The sequence below is a fragment of the Aquarana catesbeiana genome, linkage group LG05 (genome assembly GCF_042186555.1).
Source record: "Aquarana catesbeiana isolate 2022-GZ linkage group LG05, ASM4218655v1, whole genome shotgun sequence".
NCBI lineage: Eukaryota > Metazoa > Chordata > Amphibia > Anura > Ranidae > Aquarana > Aquarana catesbeiana.
Genome location: NC_133328.1, coordinates 619,604,013 through 619,622,978, shown reverse-complemented (window position 1 = coordinate 619,622,978; position 18,966 = coordinate 619,604,013). Strand labels below are relative to the sequence as shown.

General features: G+C 44.2%; 1 protein-coding gene across 2 annotated transcripts in view; it reads right to left on the bottom strand.

Annotated features, from left to right (window-relative positions):
- The window catches only part of ZFAT (zinc finger and AT-hook domain containing), a 292,845-nt gene that overhangs the window by 212,748 nt on the left and 61,131 nt on the right, over positions 1–18,966 (bottom strand). For both annotated transcript variants that reach the window (XM_073632280.1, XM_073632279.1), the window contains exons 2-3: positions 7,959–8,066; positions 647–808 (exon numbers count right to left, since the gene is read on the bottom strand). In XM_073632280.1, coding sequence (XP_073488381.1) covers positions 647–808; positions 7,959–8,010 — 214 coding nt within the window. In that variant the 5' untranslated portion in view covers positions 8,011–8,066. The remainder of the gene's footprint in view (positions 1–646; positions 809–7,958; positions 8,067–18,966) is intronic.

Sequence of the window (18,966 nt, the reverse complement as noted above, 5' to 3'; positions counted from 1 at the left end):
AAGGCTGCAAATGACACTACAAGGCTGCAGATGACACAACAAGGCTGCAGATGACAATACAAGGCTGCAAATGACACTACAAGGCTGCAGATGGACACTGATAAGGCTGCATTGATGGCAATTTAAATGTAAGTTTATTTTCCTTAAAAAGTTTTTCTCCTTAAAATTCCCTCCTAAACTTGGGGTGCATGTTATACGCCGATAAATACGGTAATTTAAAAAAAAAAAAAGCGCAGCTATAGATATTAAAAGATAAAAAAAAAAAGCTCTATTGAACTTTTTCAAGCAAGCTGCAGTTTTCAGATTAAGAAAAGTAAACAAAATAATATATAAAAAAAAAAAAAATGTAAATGTAAAATTTAAAAAAAAAAAAAAGAAAAAAAAACAGGCGGGAACATTTTGCAAAAAAATCATACCTTTAGTAAATGAAATAAATCATAAAAACACTTTCATGTACATTTGAAAAGTTCTACAACCAGCAGAAATCTGAGCAGCCTTTCTGACAAAACCCCCCCTCAATCCTCAGGACACAGGAGGGGTCCCCCGCCAGCCTCATCCATTATTCCCTTTCATGGCTGCATTTGGCGTGGTAATCGCAGCTGGTCCCAGGTCTCATAGAGTATACCGAAATAAATTGTCAACGCACCTTCTGTGTTCCTCCCGGAGGGCGCGAGTGGTCGGAGGGGGACGATGATGTGATCAGGACTCAGGCCTTCCTTGGAATGATTCTCTGTCACGTGTAGCAGGAGCTCCGAACGACTGGGAGAGAACAAGTTGCACAGTTTACACATGTAGATCGAGCTCGCTCCTACAAAACAAAAAAACAAAAAAAGTAGAGAACGTCACAGGTAAAACATTCGGATTTATGTAGATTATTGTTAAAGTAGAACTCCAGGCAAACCACTAAACACACAGCGGTAAGGATGTGGAATTCCCTTCCACAGGTGGTGGTCTCAGCGGGGAGCATTGATAGCTTCAAGAAACTATTAGATAATCACCTGAATGACCGCAACATACAGGGATATACAATGTAATACTGACACATAATCACACACATAGGTTGGACTTGATAGACTTGTGTCTTTTTTCAACCTCACCTACTATGTAACTATGTAAGATGAAATGTATGCTATGTAACGGTTTTACCTGCCAAAAGGATTTGTATTTCTGTCCACCCATTTTCTAAAGATTTACAGCCTGGTGGCCCAAACTTTTCTAAACCACTTCCCATCCACAATCTGTATATTGAACATTACAAAACGCTCTGTGCTAAAGATATGGCAATAAATCTCACCCCCATTTTAGAGCCAGCAGGTGACTCTTGGCGCAGTCGCTGGCTCTCAATCCCAACCGTCACTGACAGCCGGGCTCACGACCAATCAGGGTGAATCTGATTTAAATCAACTTGATTTAAATCCTCATTTTTAAAAGAGCAACTGTCATCTCTGTCCCACTGCGCCTCCTCCTCTGACCCGCTGTTGACTCACCGACAGTCTCATTCACTTTAATGGGTTGGCTGGTGATGCGGCAGTGACACAACAAGGTGAGGGACAAGGGAGTGGCTGCCATGATGGATCTGAAATGACAGGTGCTCTTTAACCGCTTCAGCCCCAGAAGATTTTACCCCCTTCCTGACCAGGGGACGTACAAGTCCACCCATTTGCCCACCGCTGCCATTGTGCCGACATATATATCGGTGTGCGGCTGTTGGCAAGTGGTTAAATGTAAGGACTTATTATTGCTGGTACTTAGGTTTCCTATTTAGAATAATAAGCTGTCAGGTTAGTAAAACAGCGATATCAGAACCGATTCAATCATACAGTTTGTAGTGTACATACATTTGCAAAACAATGGGATAAAGGAATATTCCTGAACTTTTTATCTCATAGTTACTGTGAAATTGTGTGAATGCATCAATGCAGAGCATGTTATCTTAGCATGCAGAGCTTGGATTCATTGAATGAGCTTACCAAAAATGTAACCATTGCAGAATATACAGCCTATTGCTACATACCTGAGCTCCATTTCATGCTGAATAAACTAAATTATTAACGTAACTTAAATAGAAAACTATATTTAGATAGATTTTTACTCCAAAAGCATTTTATTAAAATAAATTTGAAAAAAAAAAACTTGATCGAAATAAGAAAAAAAAAAAAAAAAAAAAACACAATTTAAATCCAAAAAAAAAATCAGATTTTTTTAAATCATTGATCTTTACCCACCCTGCGACTAACATTCGAGATACAAACAGAGTGATTCCCAGTCATGGGATCACTATTGTCAGCTTTGATCACATGCAGGCTGAAGGATTCAATGACAAAAATGAAGTCTTTATCCTGCCGGTGAACACTGCCACCTTCAGGCTGTAGTGTTAATCTGCTGTGCCACCCAGATACAATTTCTTTATTAAAAAAACCAATAAATTGGAGGATGGAGAAACATGCACGTAGCGGATAAAAGGTATCACATTGAAAATCTGATGCATCACGGTGAAGTCCGCAACTGAATGTTGATATTTGTGACCACTAGAACAGAATACATAACATATGCTGAGTGTATTGATATACCTTTCTTATTGTTCATGCCCAATGTTTAATGTATATGTGCATATTTTCATTTAATAAAATTGGTTTTCCCAATTAAAAAAAAAAAAACAAAACAAATAACTAATTGAAAAATAGAATTGTGTTCTTCATTACAAGCACATATGCCAGCCTATAATAAAAACTTTTTTTTTTATTATTAAAAAGTGACACTAAACTAACAAAAATTTAAAAAAAATGCAATATGTTTAAATATAAGTTGAATGTACCTTCTATCTGTCTCTTCCTTTGTTTCTTCTCTCAAATGCAAGTTTTTTTCTGCTATTCTCAAACTTCTTGTTCTAGGACATCCTTAGTATTCACATGCTGTTTGTGCTGTTCTAAAAAAGGCCCTGACGAAGCTGGGGTTCCCGCGAAACGCGTAGGCCACACTTTATGATATTCCATACCAGGACTCGCACAACCTGGATCAACTTAACAGTACAATTGTATTTTCTCTTAAACTGTAATGTTTTAAATATTTTCATCCAAGGATTGAAAATAAAGTATCTTTATGATTTTTTTTTTTTAAATATGGTGTCATAAATCATTATCTTTACTCCACCGAGGCACATGCAAAGTCCCAATCCACGTTCTAAATTTTGTTTCTACTAGGGATGGTGCCTCCGTGTGAGTCATAATCATCTCACGTTAACCCCCCGCCCCACTCACTTACCACTTGTTCTAGGGTGGCTACGTTTGTTCTCTGTGCACCCCTTGTGTTTGTAAACGTAGCCACCTTAACCTGCTCAACACCCCTCGAGGTGGACTACACATCTACACATCTAATTCTATGTGAATTCTAGTATGCATAGAGCAGAGCATGTGACCAGAAATACCAGCACTGCTCGCTCAGCACTGGTAGCTGTGGGGTGCATCAGTGGAACAGAGGGAGCGTATACAGCAGAGGTCCCCAACCCCTGGGCCGTGGACCAGTGCTGGCCTGCTGCCTGCTGGGGGCAGGGCCACACAGCGGGGGTGGTGGGCGGCAGGCAAGCGAGCCAGCACTAACCTGCACTGCCACCCTCCAACCACCAGAGTGCGCCTTCCCCCAGCACCACTACTCCCTTCCCTCTCTGTGGTTACGTCGGTGACATGTGGGAAGAAGAGAAGGAGAGATGAGAAGGGTAGGGAGGAGAGCTGGGCTAGGGACAGGATCGTCATAAAGGGCTGGTGAGACCCGAACACCCCCATCGTATCCTGGGGGCCTTCATACTGAGCTGCACTACCTCCGTGACAGGCTGCACCCCCATCACCCTCCTCCAGGCTGTGGCGGGGTTGTGTTCTTCCGGCAAGGTGGTCCCTGGTGTCAGGGAGGTTGGGGACCGCTGGTGTACAGGGCAAAAAAGAAGCCTGAAAACAAGAAGCCTTAACCTTAAAAGTGATACTAAACCTAAAAACTTTTTTTTACCTAATGCATTGCTTGCATTAAGGTAAAAAAAACTAAGTTTCCCTGTGTGCCCCTTCCCCTGTGTGAAGGGGAAGAGAGGGGAGAAGAGATCAAAGCTGTGCACGACTGCATCTATTCTTTCCTCTCTTCCTCCTAAAAGAGCCACTGGCTCTTGCTGCTGTCAATCAAATGCAATGGAGAGGAAGTAGGGGGGGCGGGCCTGTGTAAGTGTATGAAGCACGGCTCCATAGACACACAGGTCGGGAGCGACAGAGCAGGTAAGTATAACACGTTTGTTTTTTTAATTCAAGATTTTTCTGTTAAAAAAGAAATAAATAAAAAAATTCAGGACCTTAGTAACGCTTTAACCACTTCACCTCATTTTTTGCGGTACGGTATTACCTCAGATTACGAGCATAATGCGTTCCAGAAGAATGCTTGTAATCCAAAGCACTCTTATATCAAAGCGAGTTTCCCCATAGGAGTCAATGGAAACTCAGATAATGCGTTCCAGTGCCACTGCTGGTGTATGCAGTACCACATGTGGCCAGAGGTGCGGGGGCCCCGGAGACACGCAGAAACACTCGGGAACGTAGTGTCTCTGAGTGTCTCCAAAGGTCTCCGAGCGTCACTGGCGCCCCCGTACCTCTGGCCCCACATGGTACTGCATACCCAAGGGGCTTGAATCCTGCTCGTTTTGCGAGACAACGCTCGCAAATTGAGTCAGGATTTAAGAAATAAATAAATAAATAGCTCGTATTGCGAAACGCTCTTAAACTGCATATTACCGTACTTCACTGCATTACTTTAACTTACAATTGTGCGGTCATGCGACGTTGTACCCAAATAAAATTGTTGTCCTTTTTTCCCCACAAATAAAGCTTTCTTTTGGTGGTATTTGATCACCTCTGCCGTTTTAAATAAAATAAAAAAAAAAACAATTTTTTACTTTCTGCTCTAAAACATATCCAATAAAAAAAAAGTAAAATCGAATTTCTTCATCAATTTAGGCCAATATGTATTCTGCTAAAAAAAAGCGTATACCAATTGGTTTGCACAAACGTTATAGCGTCTACAAACTATGGGACATTTTGATTAATTTTTACTAGTAATAGCGGCGATCAGCAGCCGATAGTAGGACTGCGATATTGCGGCGGACAAAATCGGACACGGACACTTTTTTGGGAACCAGTGACACAAATCCAGTGATCAGTGCCAAAAATATGCACTGCCACTGTACTAATGACACTGTCAGGAAAAGGGTTAACATCAGGAGTGATCAAAGGGTTAAACGTGTGCCTAGCTAATGTTTCAGTGTAGTGGGGGAGGTGCTTTTACTAGTGGAAGACATGGATCAGTGTTTCTGCTTTAAAGCAAGCACAGAATCCATGTCTTCTATACTGACAGGATTACTTGTTTACATAGGCAGACTGGCATTCTGTCAGGTGTACCAAACGATCACCGGGTGCAGGCGGAGATCGGGTCCAAGGCACCCGTTGTGTAAAATCACAGTGGGAGCGAGCTGCCGCCGGCGCGCACTCACGCCCAAAACCCAGGAAGTGCAGAATCGCGTTTATATATTAAATCTGCTATGGGGCGGTCAGGAAGAACGTAGGGGGTTCTTTTATATTAGAGCGGAGCGGTAAGTATGTGCAATTCCCTTCCACAATTGGTGGGGTCAAAGGGGAGGTGTTGATAATGTTAAAAAAACTGTTAGATTGGTGACTGTAATCTTAGAGAACGCAATATACAGGGATATGAGAAATGGTAGAGACATAAATACATGCATACACATACACCCACACCAGTTGAACTGGATGTAATAATGTCTTTATTCAACTTTTCCAACTATGTAAGCAGACAAAAAAAAAGTCATGGTTTACTTAATATTAAAGAACTAATGTAAAAAATAGATGTTAGTGTTACTTTAAAAAAGTGCAGCAAATATAAACTTTATACAGGTTCATCTCAAAAAAATAGAATATCATCAAAAAAAAATCATTAATATAAGTAATTCAATTCAAAAAGTGAAACTCATGTATTATATAGATTCATTACACACAGAGTGATATATTTTAAGCATTTCTTTCTTTTAATTTTGAGGATTATGGCTTACAGCTAGTGAAAACCCTAAATTCTGTATCTCAGAAAATTTGAATATTGTGAAAAAGTTCAATATTGTAGACTCATGGTGTTACACTCTAATCAGCTAATTAATGCAAAAAACACCTGTAAAGGTTTCCTGAGCCTTTAAATGGTCCCTCAGTCTGGTTCAGTAGGTTACACAATCATGGGGGAAGACTATTGACCTGACAGTTGTCCAGGAGACAGTCATTGACACCCTCCACAAGGAGGGCAAGTCACAAAAGGTCATTGCTAAAAAAGCTAGCTGTTTACAGAGTGCTGTATCCAAGCATATTAACGGAAAGTTGAGTAGAAGGAAAAAGTGTGGTAGAAAAAGGTGTACAAGCAACTGGGATAACTGCAGTCTTGAGAGGATTGTGAAGCAAAGGTCATTTAAGAATTTGGGGGGAGATTCACAAGTGGTGGCCCACGGCTGGTGTCAGTGCTTCAAGAGCCACCACACACAGACGTATCCAGGACATGGGCTACAACTGTCGCAGTCCTTGTGCCAAGCCACTCCTGAATATCAGAAGCATCTTACCTGGGCTAAGGAGAAAAAGGACTGGACTGTTGCTCAGTGGTCCAAAGTCCTCATTTCAGATGAAATTAAATATTGCATTTCATTTGGAAATCAAGGTCCCAAAGTCTGAAAGGAAGATGAGAGGCACAGAATCCAAGTTGTATAGAGAATCTGTGGGGTATTGTCAAGAGGAAGATGAGAGACACCAGACCCAACAATGCAGATGAGCTGAAGGCTGGTATAAAAGCAAGCTGGGCTTCCATAACACCTCAGCAGTGCCACAGGCTGATCACCTCCATGCCACGCCGCATTGATGCAGTAATTCATGCAAAAGAAGCCCCGACCAAGTATTGAGTGCATACTATACTGTACATGGACAGACTTTTCAGTAAGCCAACATTTCTGTATTAAAAATCTTTTTTTTTCATTGGTCTTATGCAATATTAAAATTTTCTGAGATACTGAATTTTGGGTTTTCACTAGCTGTAAGACGTAATCATCAACATTAAAAGAAATAAATGCTTGAAATATAATCACTCTGTGTGTCACACATCTATATAATACTGTATATGAGTTTCACTTTTTGAATTGAATTACTGAGATAAATTAACTTTGACGATATTCAAATTTTTTGAGATGCACCTGTATGTCCTTAAAGTGGACTTTCCATACAAATGGAAGAAAGAAGACCATCCATTTTTTCAAAAATATGTATAAAAATGTTTTACGTGTAGTTATAGAGTTATTGTTAAGGGTTAACTATAACTAGGCATTTACTGTATTTATTTTCCTCCTCCAGCCTGTCATTGGGCAGTGAAGGAGAAGCAGCAAACCTTTACGTTCATCCCTCTGTTCCCTCCTCCTATCGGATACTTCCCATCACTTCCTGTGGCCTGTGAGAAGAGACTCTCAAAGTTTTGTGATAGTGTTAAAGTCTAGAAAAATTTCCTTCATTTTTCCTGTTTGCGTTGACTGAAAATGCAAGTGGAAGTCTCCTCAAAGTGAGGTAAAATCATTTCTGATATCTGACACCAGGTAAAGCATCTCCTTGGGAAGATGTACTTCAGTTTATATTCCATTAACAACCATAAAATGATTCATTTCTGCTCACTTCGTATCCCGGTGACAATGGTCATCATGACAAGCTGTGATGGTTTATCACCCCAAAAAGGCAATGGAGACTTCCACTCATATTTTTGCTCCATGCAAACAATGGAATTTAAAGTGTAGAAAAACTAAAATGCATAACTTTTCCAGTCTTCATAAACAGGCCCCTGTTCTACTGATTATAGGCGGACTGCGTTTTTTTTTTTTTTTTTTTGACAAAATGGTACAGTACCTTCGTTTGTTCTGGAGATGTCGTTGTTGGAGCTGTTCTCTAGAGAATGCATTTGGCCGACGACTACACCACTCCATAGACACCAGAGGAAACCTCAATACGAGTGATCTGTAAAATGAATCAGGTATGATTAACAAAGGGGGATCAAGGGCAAGAATTACAACTATGAGTAACAAAATTGATGTATTGGGGTCTTCCATATCAGTGCCAATGATCGATGATTGCTGTGGGTTAGAACTGTTTTTGGATAGCCTCACTGAATATTCCAACTAATCACAATTTATTTTAGGGCAGAGTTCTCAGTCTTGTCTTCAGGCTTGGGTACATTTTGTGGTTGGTGGAGCTATCATTTCAAACCCTGCATTGGTGTCAATGGGTGTGCTAAGGCTCTAAAGCAGGGTTTCTCCAGAGGTTGCTGGGGGTTCCTTGAGCAATCCGCAATTTCTGCCTCTCAGAGAAGTTCCCACAGACACCAATGATCTTTTTAGCTATTTGTAAGGGGTTAATTCTTCCCAATGACCACAAATGTAATGAGCATTTTTCCCACTGACCATCGTACAGATGTACCATGAGCTGTGGATATAGTCTATTTTAGCAGGGGTTCCCTGAGACCGGAAAATTTTTGTTTTGTTTAAGGGTTCCTCTGTGTTGAAAAAGTTGAGAAAGGCTGCTGTAGACATAGTAGAGGAGATAGTGTATAGAAATATTGCATTGGTGCAGGGGTCATCACTTAGGAGATACTTCAACTTCAGATGTATGATAATCATAAGTGACTATACATAATATTCAGTATATGTAATGTTACAGAAGCCTGTTAAGAGTCTGTAGATCAGGGTTCCTCAACCAGGGTTCCTCCAGAGGTTGCTAGGGGTTCCTGAAGCAATTTCTACTTCTCAAATAAAAAGGTCATTGGTGTCAGTGGGAACTTAACTATCTGTAAGGAGGGAATTCTTCCCAATGACAAGTGTAAGTAGCATTCTTCCCACAGACCATAACATTAATGTACCACGAGTTGTAGATATAGTCATTTTTAGCAGGGGTTCCCTGAGACCAAAAAAATATTTCAAGGGTTCCTCTGTGCTGAAAAGGTTGAGAAAGGCTGAGATAGCCTAACCACCGGTGGCCTAATCATGGAGGACCTCCATGATTAAGCCTTGAGGACAGGACGAAACATGTTGAGGGCATGGCCTGGATGCATGGAGCGGAGACTGCCTTTACCTGCTAACCACTTAGGCCGGTTGAGGTGTGCAGGGGCCGAGCTATGTCCTATGTCCACAGATCTACTTCCTAGCTAGCCTGGCTGTGGCACTTGTCGATAGTCCTTGTACTTGGTTCTGTAACATTTTGATACGGATTGTTTCCCCGCTTTTTCTCATTTTACTGTCAAACATTCAAAAAATACGATTGAACAAGAAAGTAAACTTCGGTCCTGCTAACAATTATTTATTTTCGGGTGTACTGTCCAGTGCAGTGTATACTCAACTGTATGATGCTGAGAATGGAGCTGGCTGCCAGAAGAATGTGGGCTGGTGCAGCAGTTACATCATTAGTGGCCGCCCAACTGGCAAAAAGCAGATGCTGGGCCAGAGGAAGCAGAGTAGAAAATATTGGCAAAGCGCCGGATGGAGCAGCAAAGGGGACCATAGAGCTGTCGGCACTGGAGGATGACAAACTCTTCATTTTTACACAGTTTGGCAACAGCTCTTGTGGCCATTCCCCCTACAGTTCCACTGTAATACAATGCGTATCAACCAACGGCCAAGCCAAGCAACTAGCATTTTCACACGAGTGTTAGCAATAGCATCCTAGGTATCCATCTCAGTAGAGGTTCTCTTTAGAACACTTCTTCATTTTTTATTGTTTTTTGCTTGAAATATAATGTGGACTGTGACAGTGAAGTTATCTATGTCTGCCCCACTTACCCTCCGCGCAGTTTATTCTGTCAGCGTAGGAAAAAAAGAGCAACAGTGTTAATTAGCCGATCGTGTTGAAAACCACTGTTTACGCTTCAGATCCAGACTGAACTGAGCCAGATAGTCGTCTCCATCTGTCGCCCTTTAATGAGGGGGAGGAAATCTCCGGCTGGGAGTCCAGACTAAAGACTTCACATACTGGAGGGTTCGAACGTGGCAGATCAGCATTCAAAGGAGACGTATACACACTGACCGGGAAAGGAAGGAACATGGCCCAATTACCACCATAATCATGTTTACAACTAGACGTCTGCAGAGAATGACAGTTTTCTGAATCAATACTTTTTCTATGTCGAAGCCAAAAATAAATGGCTTCTCTGTCCTTGGACAAACCTAAGGATCGTCATAACATTGCTCTAGATCATTGTGGGTCGACTTATGAGATATTTCAACTTCAGATTTTGATAATCATAAGTAGCCAAACATAATATGCAGTATATGTAATGTTATAAAAGCCGGTGTAGTTGAGGATATAGGGAGTAGAGTATGGAGATATTGCATTGGTGCAGGGGTCTCCAAACTACAGTCCGCAGGCCACATCTGGCCCCACAGCTAGGGTCAGTGCCATGTCCATAAAGTGGTACCTTAACAAAAGATGGCAAACAGGCAGGATTTTAAATGCAGAAGAGACATCGTACGATTCTCCTACATTAAAGTTTTTTTAGTGCAGCTCAGTGTGCAATTCCAGCAGTGCCAAGATGACATCATCTCAGCCGAGTCAATGAAAATGGGCAAAGATCGGTACCCAGAAGCCAATCTGGTTGAAGAAGATGACAGCGGCCAGTGGAGAGCTCCAGGACACCACAGGGCCATAGATAAGTGGAGTATAGCTCCACTTTAATGTGCACATATTGAGGATTAAGTTCAGCAAAGGCTGCCTACATTCTCCACTACCACAACCAAACCCCCTCTTTCATATAACGGGTGACTCTGAAGCAGACATTGATGTAAGGGGAGTCTGAAAAAGGGTCTGCTGGTGTAAGAGGGGGGGCCTGATGTAAGGAGAAGCTATGATGGGGACCCTGATGTAAGTAGGGGGCTTTGATGGGTACCCTGATGCAAGCAGGAGCTTTGATGTGGACCCTGAATTAGGGGGGATGTTGATAGGGTTCTCGTGTAAGGGGGACTCTGATAGGGACCTTGATGTAAGGAGGACTCTGATGGGTATCCTGACATAGGGGGATGTCTCTGATAGGGATTTTTTTGGCCCACAAAGATTTATAAAATATACGATGTGGCCCTTGTACCAAAAAGTTTGGAGACCCCTGCATTAGTGGTTACAAACTAAAGGCATGCTAAATAGAGATACCACATCAGTGGTTGGAAACTAGACGAGCTACAGAAGACTGCCGGAGAATGTAGACATACTAGAGGAGACAGAGTATGGCGATATTGCTTGAGTAGTAAAAGACTAGAGACATGGTGTAGAGGACTGCCAGAGACTGTGGGAACATTACATGAGACCAGGGCCAGGCCAAGGAGTAAGCAGATGCTGTTACCAGCTCATGGGATGGGGGGGGGATCACTTTAGCCTTTTCCCAGCGCCTGTGTAACTGGGTCTAAAGGTTGGGTGGTGGGACATAATTTGTGTTCACATGACCACTGTGGTTGGCTGCCACATTGTTCACATGATCGGGAGCCTGTGATAGCTCGGTCACTGTGCTGGGAGCATTCAGTGAGCATGGAAACCTCTGTCAACATGGATGCTTATGTGCAGAGTGTGGGCGTTGAAGCAGGACTAAATCCATTGATTTAACAGTTTCAAAAAAGTTACACTACCGGCATACCAGGAGGGCTAATTGTCACATTTGCTTGTGCTCTCAACCAAACTGTCAAGCCATTAAATGGCTGGTGTCACAACAGTTCACATGTGCAGCACCATGGTAGTTGCAGATCAAATAGAGGCTAAGATGGCAGCTTAATTGGCTGAAAAGGATAGGAGGGTTCAGTTCTGCTTTAAGGTCCATGTGACACCACCTGGGTGCCTTCGCCAAGATATAGCTTCCTCCACTCTGGAACCAGGAAACGGGTATTATTGCTGAGCATTGCACCCCACAACTAGACGACACTAGCTTAGGTGCAAACTGGAACTCACTTTATTGTAAATTCACACAGAGTATATAGCACACAAGATCAGGCAAGAGCCTGATCACATTACCCTAACAATGCAAACTGTAAACAGTAGTTTCATTAGCACATCTAAGGAACAGACAACAGTGATCTAATGTAAACATCCCTTGTAATAGAAAAAAAGCATGACAGGACCTCTTAAAATGTGAGATATGGGGTCAAAAAGACCTCAGATTTCATATTTACACAAAAAAAATGTACACAAATAAAAAAAAATTCCCCTTTAAGACCAAATGTCACTTCCGCCCTCAAATGCTATGGAGCCGAGTGGGGACCATCATTCCCTCACTTGGCTCCAGGCTGTTGAGGTGAAAGGACCCGATCGTCTCCGCCACTACCGACGCCTCCAGTAAGCGGCGGAGATGACCGGAGCGCGATGGGAGGGGGGGCAGGCCCTCTCCCACCCCCGATAAAAGTGATCTTGAGGCGAATCCGCTGCTGAGACCACTTTTATCTGAAAGCCGACCTCCCGCTGAAGAAGAGGATACCAGGCTTATGGCAGTGAGCTGCTTCCATAACAACGGCATTCCTCTTCAGACAGCTGACGTATAACGATGGCGGGCGGTCGGCAAGTGGTTAACAACTAGTCACCTAGACAAGCCTATGTGACTCAGGTCACTGCCCACTTAGAAAATGCTTTAATTAATCAGGGATTCTAGACTGTCCGACGCCAGCCTACAACAGTCTATGTAACAAAGCTCATAAAATGTTCCAGTAGTCTGAAAAAGTGGAATTAATAAATCTTCATACATTTCTTGAGGGATATTGTCAATAAATATTTCTGTCCCAAGTGGAGGGGGCTTCTCCAACTCGGTCTGCAGAAGGGCCACCATATTTCCTCTGACCATTAACCTGCACAAAATAAATATTACACCTTTCCATCCACTCCAGAAGAGAAGCTTTATTGACCTTATTAAGAAAATTAATCCAAGCCTCGCTCTCAGTGTTCATCACGTTGTTGTCCACCATTAGAGAATGATCTGCTCTCCCTATTGCCCCGTACACACGGTCAGATTTTCCAACAGAAAATGTGTGATAGGACCTTGTTGTCGGAAATTCTGACCGTGTGTGGGCTCCATCACACATTTTCCATCGGATTTTCCGACACACAAAGATTGAGAGCAGGCTATAAAATTTTCCGACAACAAAATCCGTTTTCGGAAATTCCGATCGTGTGTACACAAATCTGACACACAAAGTGCCACGCATGCTCAGAATAAATAAAGAGATGAAAGCTATTGGCTACTGCCCCATTTATAGTCCCGACGTACGTGTTTTATGTCACCGCGTTCAGAATGATTGGATTTTCCGACAACTTTGTGTGACCGTGTGTATGCAAGACAAGTTTGAGCCAACATCCGTCAGAAAAAATCCATGGATTTTGTTTTTGGAATGTCCGATCAATGTCCGACCGTGTGTACGGGGCATAAGGGATCAGAGGCTGAACTGAGCTCTTTTCCATGCTCTGACCGGTAGAAATGGCAAAATCCCCAGTCTCCTTCATGGGCCATAATCAGTAAGGAGAAGACTAGCCCATAGTCCCCTCCAAAAGTCTCTATCCAAGTTTGGTCTGTCACAGTCCACCCAGCCTGGTGCTGCACATACGCGTTACAGGGTTGGCAAGAGTATATGAGATTTTGTCCAAACACTCCATGAAGTTGCAACAATTCACTGCAACCCTTTACAATTCAACGTTCTCCTCTCTCCTATTAACCGCTGGGGTCTGAGGGCCACACAACAAGCACCAAAGGCACCAGGGCTTATACAGGCAGAAATCTTGGCTCCTGCTATATATTGGTGTATAGGTCTGCTAAGCAGCTGTCTATATTTGCCATTGAAAACATTGTATGCATTTGTATTACCTGCGTTACTTATTCTAGTTTGTATTGTTGACTTTCTGCAGCACCACAGGAGATTAAAACACTATATAAATCAATAATAATAATAATAATCACAGAAAAAAAGATACAGCTGTTTTGCAGGACTGAAAGCTGAACCCCAGGCAGATTAAAAAACAAAACTGAACACAGTTCTGTATTCATTATTATGCCATTTCATGTGCTTTTGTACGCAAGCAGTGTAATAACTTGACTTCGTTTTGAAATCAGTCATGAATTTGATTTTGGCTTCGATAGTCTCCTGTACAACAGAAGTAGCACAACAAGCAAATCAGCTAAGGCCACTTTCACACTTGTGCGACTTGTCCTGTGACTTGGGACTGCAAAGTCGCATGACAATTGGTACCCCCATGATTTCCAATGCGTACCGTTCATATCTGTGTGACTTCAAAGTAGCCTCTGCACTATTTTGGTCTGACTTCGATGTGACTTGAAGTCCATAGACCTCAAGATTACACAGGAATTGCTTAAAGTCACGTCAAAGTCGCGTGACTTTCAGGTCGTACAAGTGTGAAAGGGGCCCAACAAGCTGATTTGAGGGGGAAGCACAGTGTTTCTCAGGGGGAGACCTGTAAGTGTTACTTAAATCCGTATTAAACCCAAAAACAAATATTAACCAGTTCCATACCAGGCCACAGTAATATGACGCCGGCAGGAACACTCTTTCCATCTGAGCGTCACAGGACATCCTCCGCTGTTCGTCGCTACTGTGGGCCCCCGGCGCGGCGATCAGGTATCAGGCATGTCCCTCAGGACACAGCCCCTTCCCGATCAGGGTAAAGATCCAATGAAATTGGTTCTTTACCGCGTGACCGGTTGTGTCCAATCAAAGCCGTTAACTTTGAAAAAGATCGAAGTGCATGCTGCTCATGCGTGCCCCCGGGGGTGCTCAGCGCGGCGATCGGGGACAAGGCTTGTCCCTTGGACAAAGCCCAGCCCCGATCAGAGTAAAGAGCTAATGAAATTGGCTCTTTACCACGTGACCAGCTGTATCCAATCACAGCCGGTCACAAGTACATACCAGGAGTAACGACTGTTACCGGGTTCTCCTCCTCACACACCGATTCAGTGTGAGGACTAGGGATGAGCTTCGAGTTCGAGTCGAACTCATGTTCGACTCGAACATTGGCTGTTCGCAAGTTCGCCGAACAGCGAACAATTTGGGGTGTTCGCGGCAAATTCGAATGCCGCGGAACACCCTTTAAAAGTCTATGGGAGAAATCAAAAGTGCTAATTTTAAAGGCTAATATGCAAGTTATTGTCATAAAAAGTGTTTGGGGACCTGGGTCCTGCCCAAGGGGACATGGATCAATGCAAAAAAAAGTTTTAAAAACGGACGTTTTTTCAGGAGCAGTGATTTTAATAATGCTTAAAGTCAATCAATAAAAGTGTAATATCCCTTTAAATTTCGTACCTGGGGGGTGTCTATAGTATGCCTGTAAAGGGGCGCATGTTTCCTGTGTTTAGAACAGTCTGACAGCAAAATGACATTTTGAAGGAAAAAACTCATTTAAAACTACCCGCGGCTATTGCATTGCCGACAATACACATAGAAGTTCATTGATAAAAACGGCATGGGAATTCCCCAAAGGGGAACCCCGAACCAAAATTTAAAAAAAAATGACGTGGGAGTCCCCCTAAATTCCATACCAGGCCCTTCAGGTCTGATATGGATATTAAGGGGAACCCCGGCCAAAATAAAAAAAAAAAAAAATGACGTGGGGTTCCCCCTAAATTCCATACCAGACCCTTCAGGTCTGGTATGGATTTTAAGGGGAACCCCGCGCCAAAAAAAAAAAAAAAAAAAAAAAAACGGCGTGGGGTCCCCCCAAAAATCCATACCAGACCCTTATCCGAGCACGCAACCTGGCAGGCCGCAGGAAAAGAGGGGGGGACGAGAGTGCGCCCCCCCCCTCCTGAACCGTACCAGGCCACATGCCCTCAACATTGGGAGGGTGCTTTGGGGCAGCCCCCCAAAACACCTTGTCCCCATGTTGATGAGGACAAGGGCCTCATCCCCACAACCCTGGCCGGTGGTTGTGGGGGTCTGCGGGCGGGGGGCTTATCGGAATCTGGAAGCCCCCTTTAACAAGGTGACCCCCAGATCTCGGCCCCCCCCTGTGTGAAATGGTAAGGGGGTACATAAGTACCCCTACCATTTCACAAAAAAAGTGTCAAAAATGTTAAAAATTACAAGAGACAGTTTTTGACAATTCCTTTATTTAAATGCTTCTTCTTTCTTCTGTCTTCCTTCATCTTCTGGTTCTTCTGGCTCTTCTGGTTCTTCCTCCGGCGTTCTCGTCCAGCATCTCCTCCGCGGCGTCTTCTATCTTCTTCTCCTCGGGCCGCTCCGCACCCATGGCATGGGGGGGAGGCTCCCGCTCTTCTCTTCTTCATTTTCTTCTCCGGGCCGCTCCGCAATCCATGCTGGCATGGAGGGAGGCTCCCGCTGTGTGACGGCGCTCCTCGTCTGACAGTTCTTAAATAACGGGGGGGCGGGGCCACCCGGTGACCCCGCCCCCCTCTGACGCACGGTGACTTGACGGGACTTCCCTGTGGCATTCCCCGTGATGTCACAGGGAAGTCCCGTCAAGTCACCGTGCGTCAGAGGGGGGCGGGGTCACCGGGTGGCCCCGCCCCCCGTTATTTAAGAACTGTCAGACGAGGAGCGCCGTCACACAGCGGGAGCCTCCCTCCATGCCAGCATGGTTTGCGGAGCGGCCCGGAGAAGAAAATGAAGAAGAGAAGAAGAGAAGAAGAGAAGAGCGGGAGCCTCCCCCCCATGCCATGGGTGCGGAGCGGCCCGAGGAGAAGAAGATAGAAGACGCCGCGGAGGAGATGCTGGACGAGAACGCCGGAGGAAGAACCAGAAGAGCCAGAAGAACCAGAAGATGAAGGAAGATAGAAGAAAGAAGAAGCATTTAAATAAAGGAATTGTCAAAAACTGTCTCTTGTCATTTTTAACATTTTTGACACTTTTTTCGTGAAATGGTAGGGGTACTTATGTACCCCCTTACCATTTCACACAGGGGGGGGGCCGGGATCTGGGGGTCACCTTGTTAAAGGGGGCTTCCAGATTCCGATAAGCCCCCCGCCCGCAGACCCCCACAACCACCGGCCAGGGTTGTGGGGATGAGGCCCTTGTCCTCATCAACATGGGGACAAGGTGTTTTGGGGGGCTACCCCAAAGCACCCTCCCAATGTTGAGGGCATGTGGCCTGGTACGGTTCAGGAGGGAGGGGGGGCCGCACTCTCGTCCCCCCCTCTTTTCCTGCGGCCTGCCAGGTTGCGTGCTCGGATAAGGGTCTGGTATGGATTTTTGGGGGGACCCCACGTCATTTTTTTTTTTTTAATTTTGGCCGGGGTTCCCCTTAATATCCATACCAGACCTGAAGGGCCTGGTATGGAATTTAGGAGGACTCCCACGTCATTTTTTTTTTTTAATTTTGGTTCGGGGTTCCCCTTTGGGGAATTCCCATGCCGTTTTTATCAATGAACTTCTAAGTGTATTGTCGGCAATGCAATAGCCGCGGGTAGTTTTAAATGAGTTTTTTCCTTCAAAATGTCATTTTGCTGTCAGACTGTTCTAAACACAGGAAACATGCGCCCCTTTACAGGCATACTATAGACACCCCCCAGGTACGAAATTTAAAGGGATATTACACTTTTATTGTTTGACTTTAAGCATTATTAAAATCACTGCTCCTGAAAAAACGTCCGTTTTTAAAACTTTTTTTTGCATTGATCCATGTCCCCTGGGGCAGGACCCAGGTCCCCAAACACTTTTTATGACAATAACTTGCATATAAGCCTTTAAAATTAGCACTTTTGATTATTCATGTTCGTGTCCCATAGACTTTAACGGTGTTCGCGTGTTCGAACAAACTTTTTTCCTGTTCGCATGTTCTGGTGCGAACCGAACAGGGGGGTGTTCGGCTCATCCCTAGTGAGGAGGAACTTGCGGAACAGTGAGTTCCAGATACAGATTACTGTGTGCTATTACTACTGTGCCCAGATTGCCCCCCCCCCCTTGAATAAAGAGGCCCTGTCACCCCGTCAGAGGGCCTGTCCCGTGAGCCAAGCAGGAGTACCTGTCCCATGAGCCCAGCAGTGCCTGTCGTGCAGCCAATTTCTACCTGACGTGCAGCCCATTAGTCGCTGTCATGCAGCCCATCAGTGTCACCTGTCATACAGCCATGTCCAGAAAAGTACACACTCCAGAAGAGGCACATCAAATGCTAAGCCTGACCGATGATAACAGCGGGGAGCTCTCACCGCCCCAGTAAGTTCTGAGTCCAATTCTGATTCTGGTTCGCAATACGAGCCCCCCGAAGGCAGTACATCCGAATCAGAGGAGGAAGTAACCTTTCCTAAAAGAAGACAGTCCGACGACCAGGCAGCTACCAGCAGCGCCAGACACCCCAATGGCCAATCGGCAAATGCCAACGACGCTAGACCCCAGGAGGGGAGGCCCAATACAAGCGCTGGAATTTCACGCCAGACCCAAAGAATTAGGGCCCAAACCCATCTTCCAGATGCCTTGCCAAACACATTGTGGATGTCCTCTAGCACAGGGTCAGCCACAACCCCCCCTTTCACAGCACAGCCAGGTGTGCAGGCCAACACCAAAGGTTTTTCTGAAATCGATTTAATTTATTTATTTTTCCCTGAGGAGTTACTTCAAAGCATCATGGACCAAACAAATCTATTTGCCCGTAAGTATATAGAAAATAACCCCAACTCATGCTATGCCCGCCCTTTTGAATGGAGACCCCTGACAGTGGAGGAGCTTAGATTGCTTTTAGGCCTTACGCTTAACATGGGGCTTACAAAAAAAAAAACGAACTGCATGCATATTGGTCTACCAAACCCATCCACCACATGCCAATTTTTTTCAGCTTTGATGTCCAGGTCCCGCTATGACATGATCATGCATGCAGTTCCTGCATTTCAGTGATAACTCGTAGTCCCCCCCTCCCCCGAAATCATCCAGACTTTGATAAACTG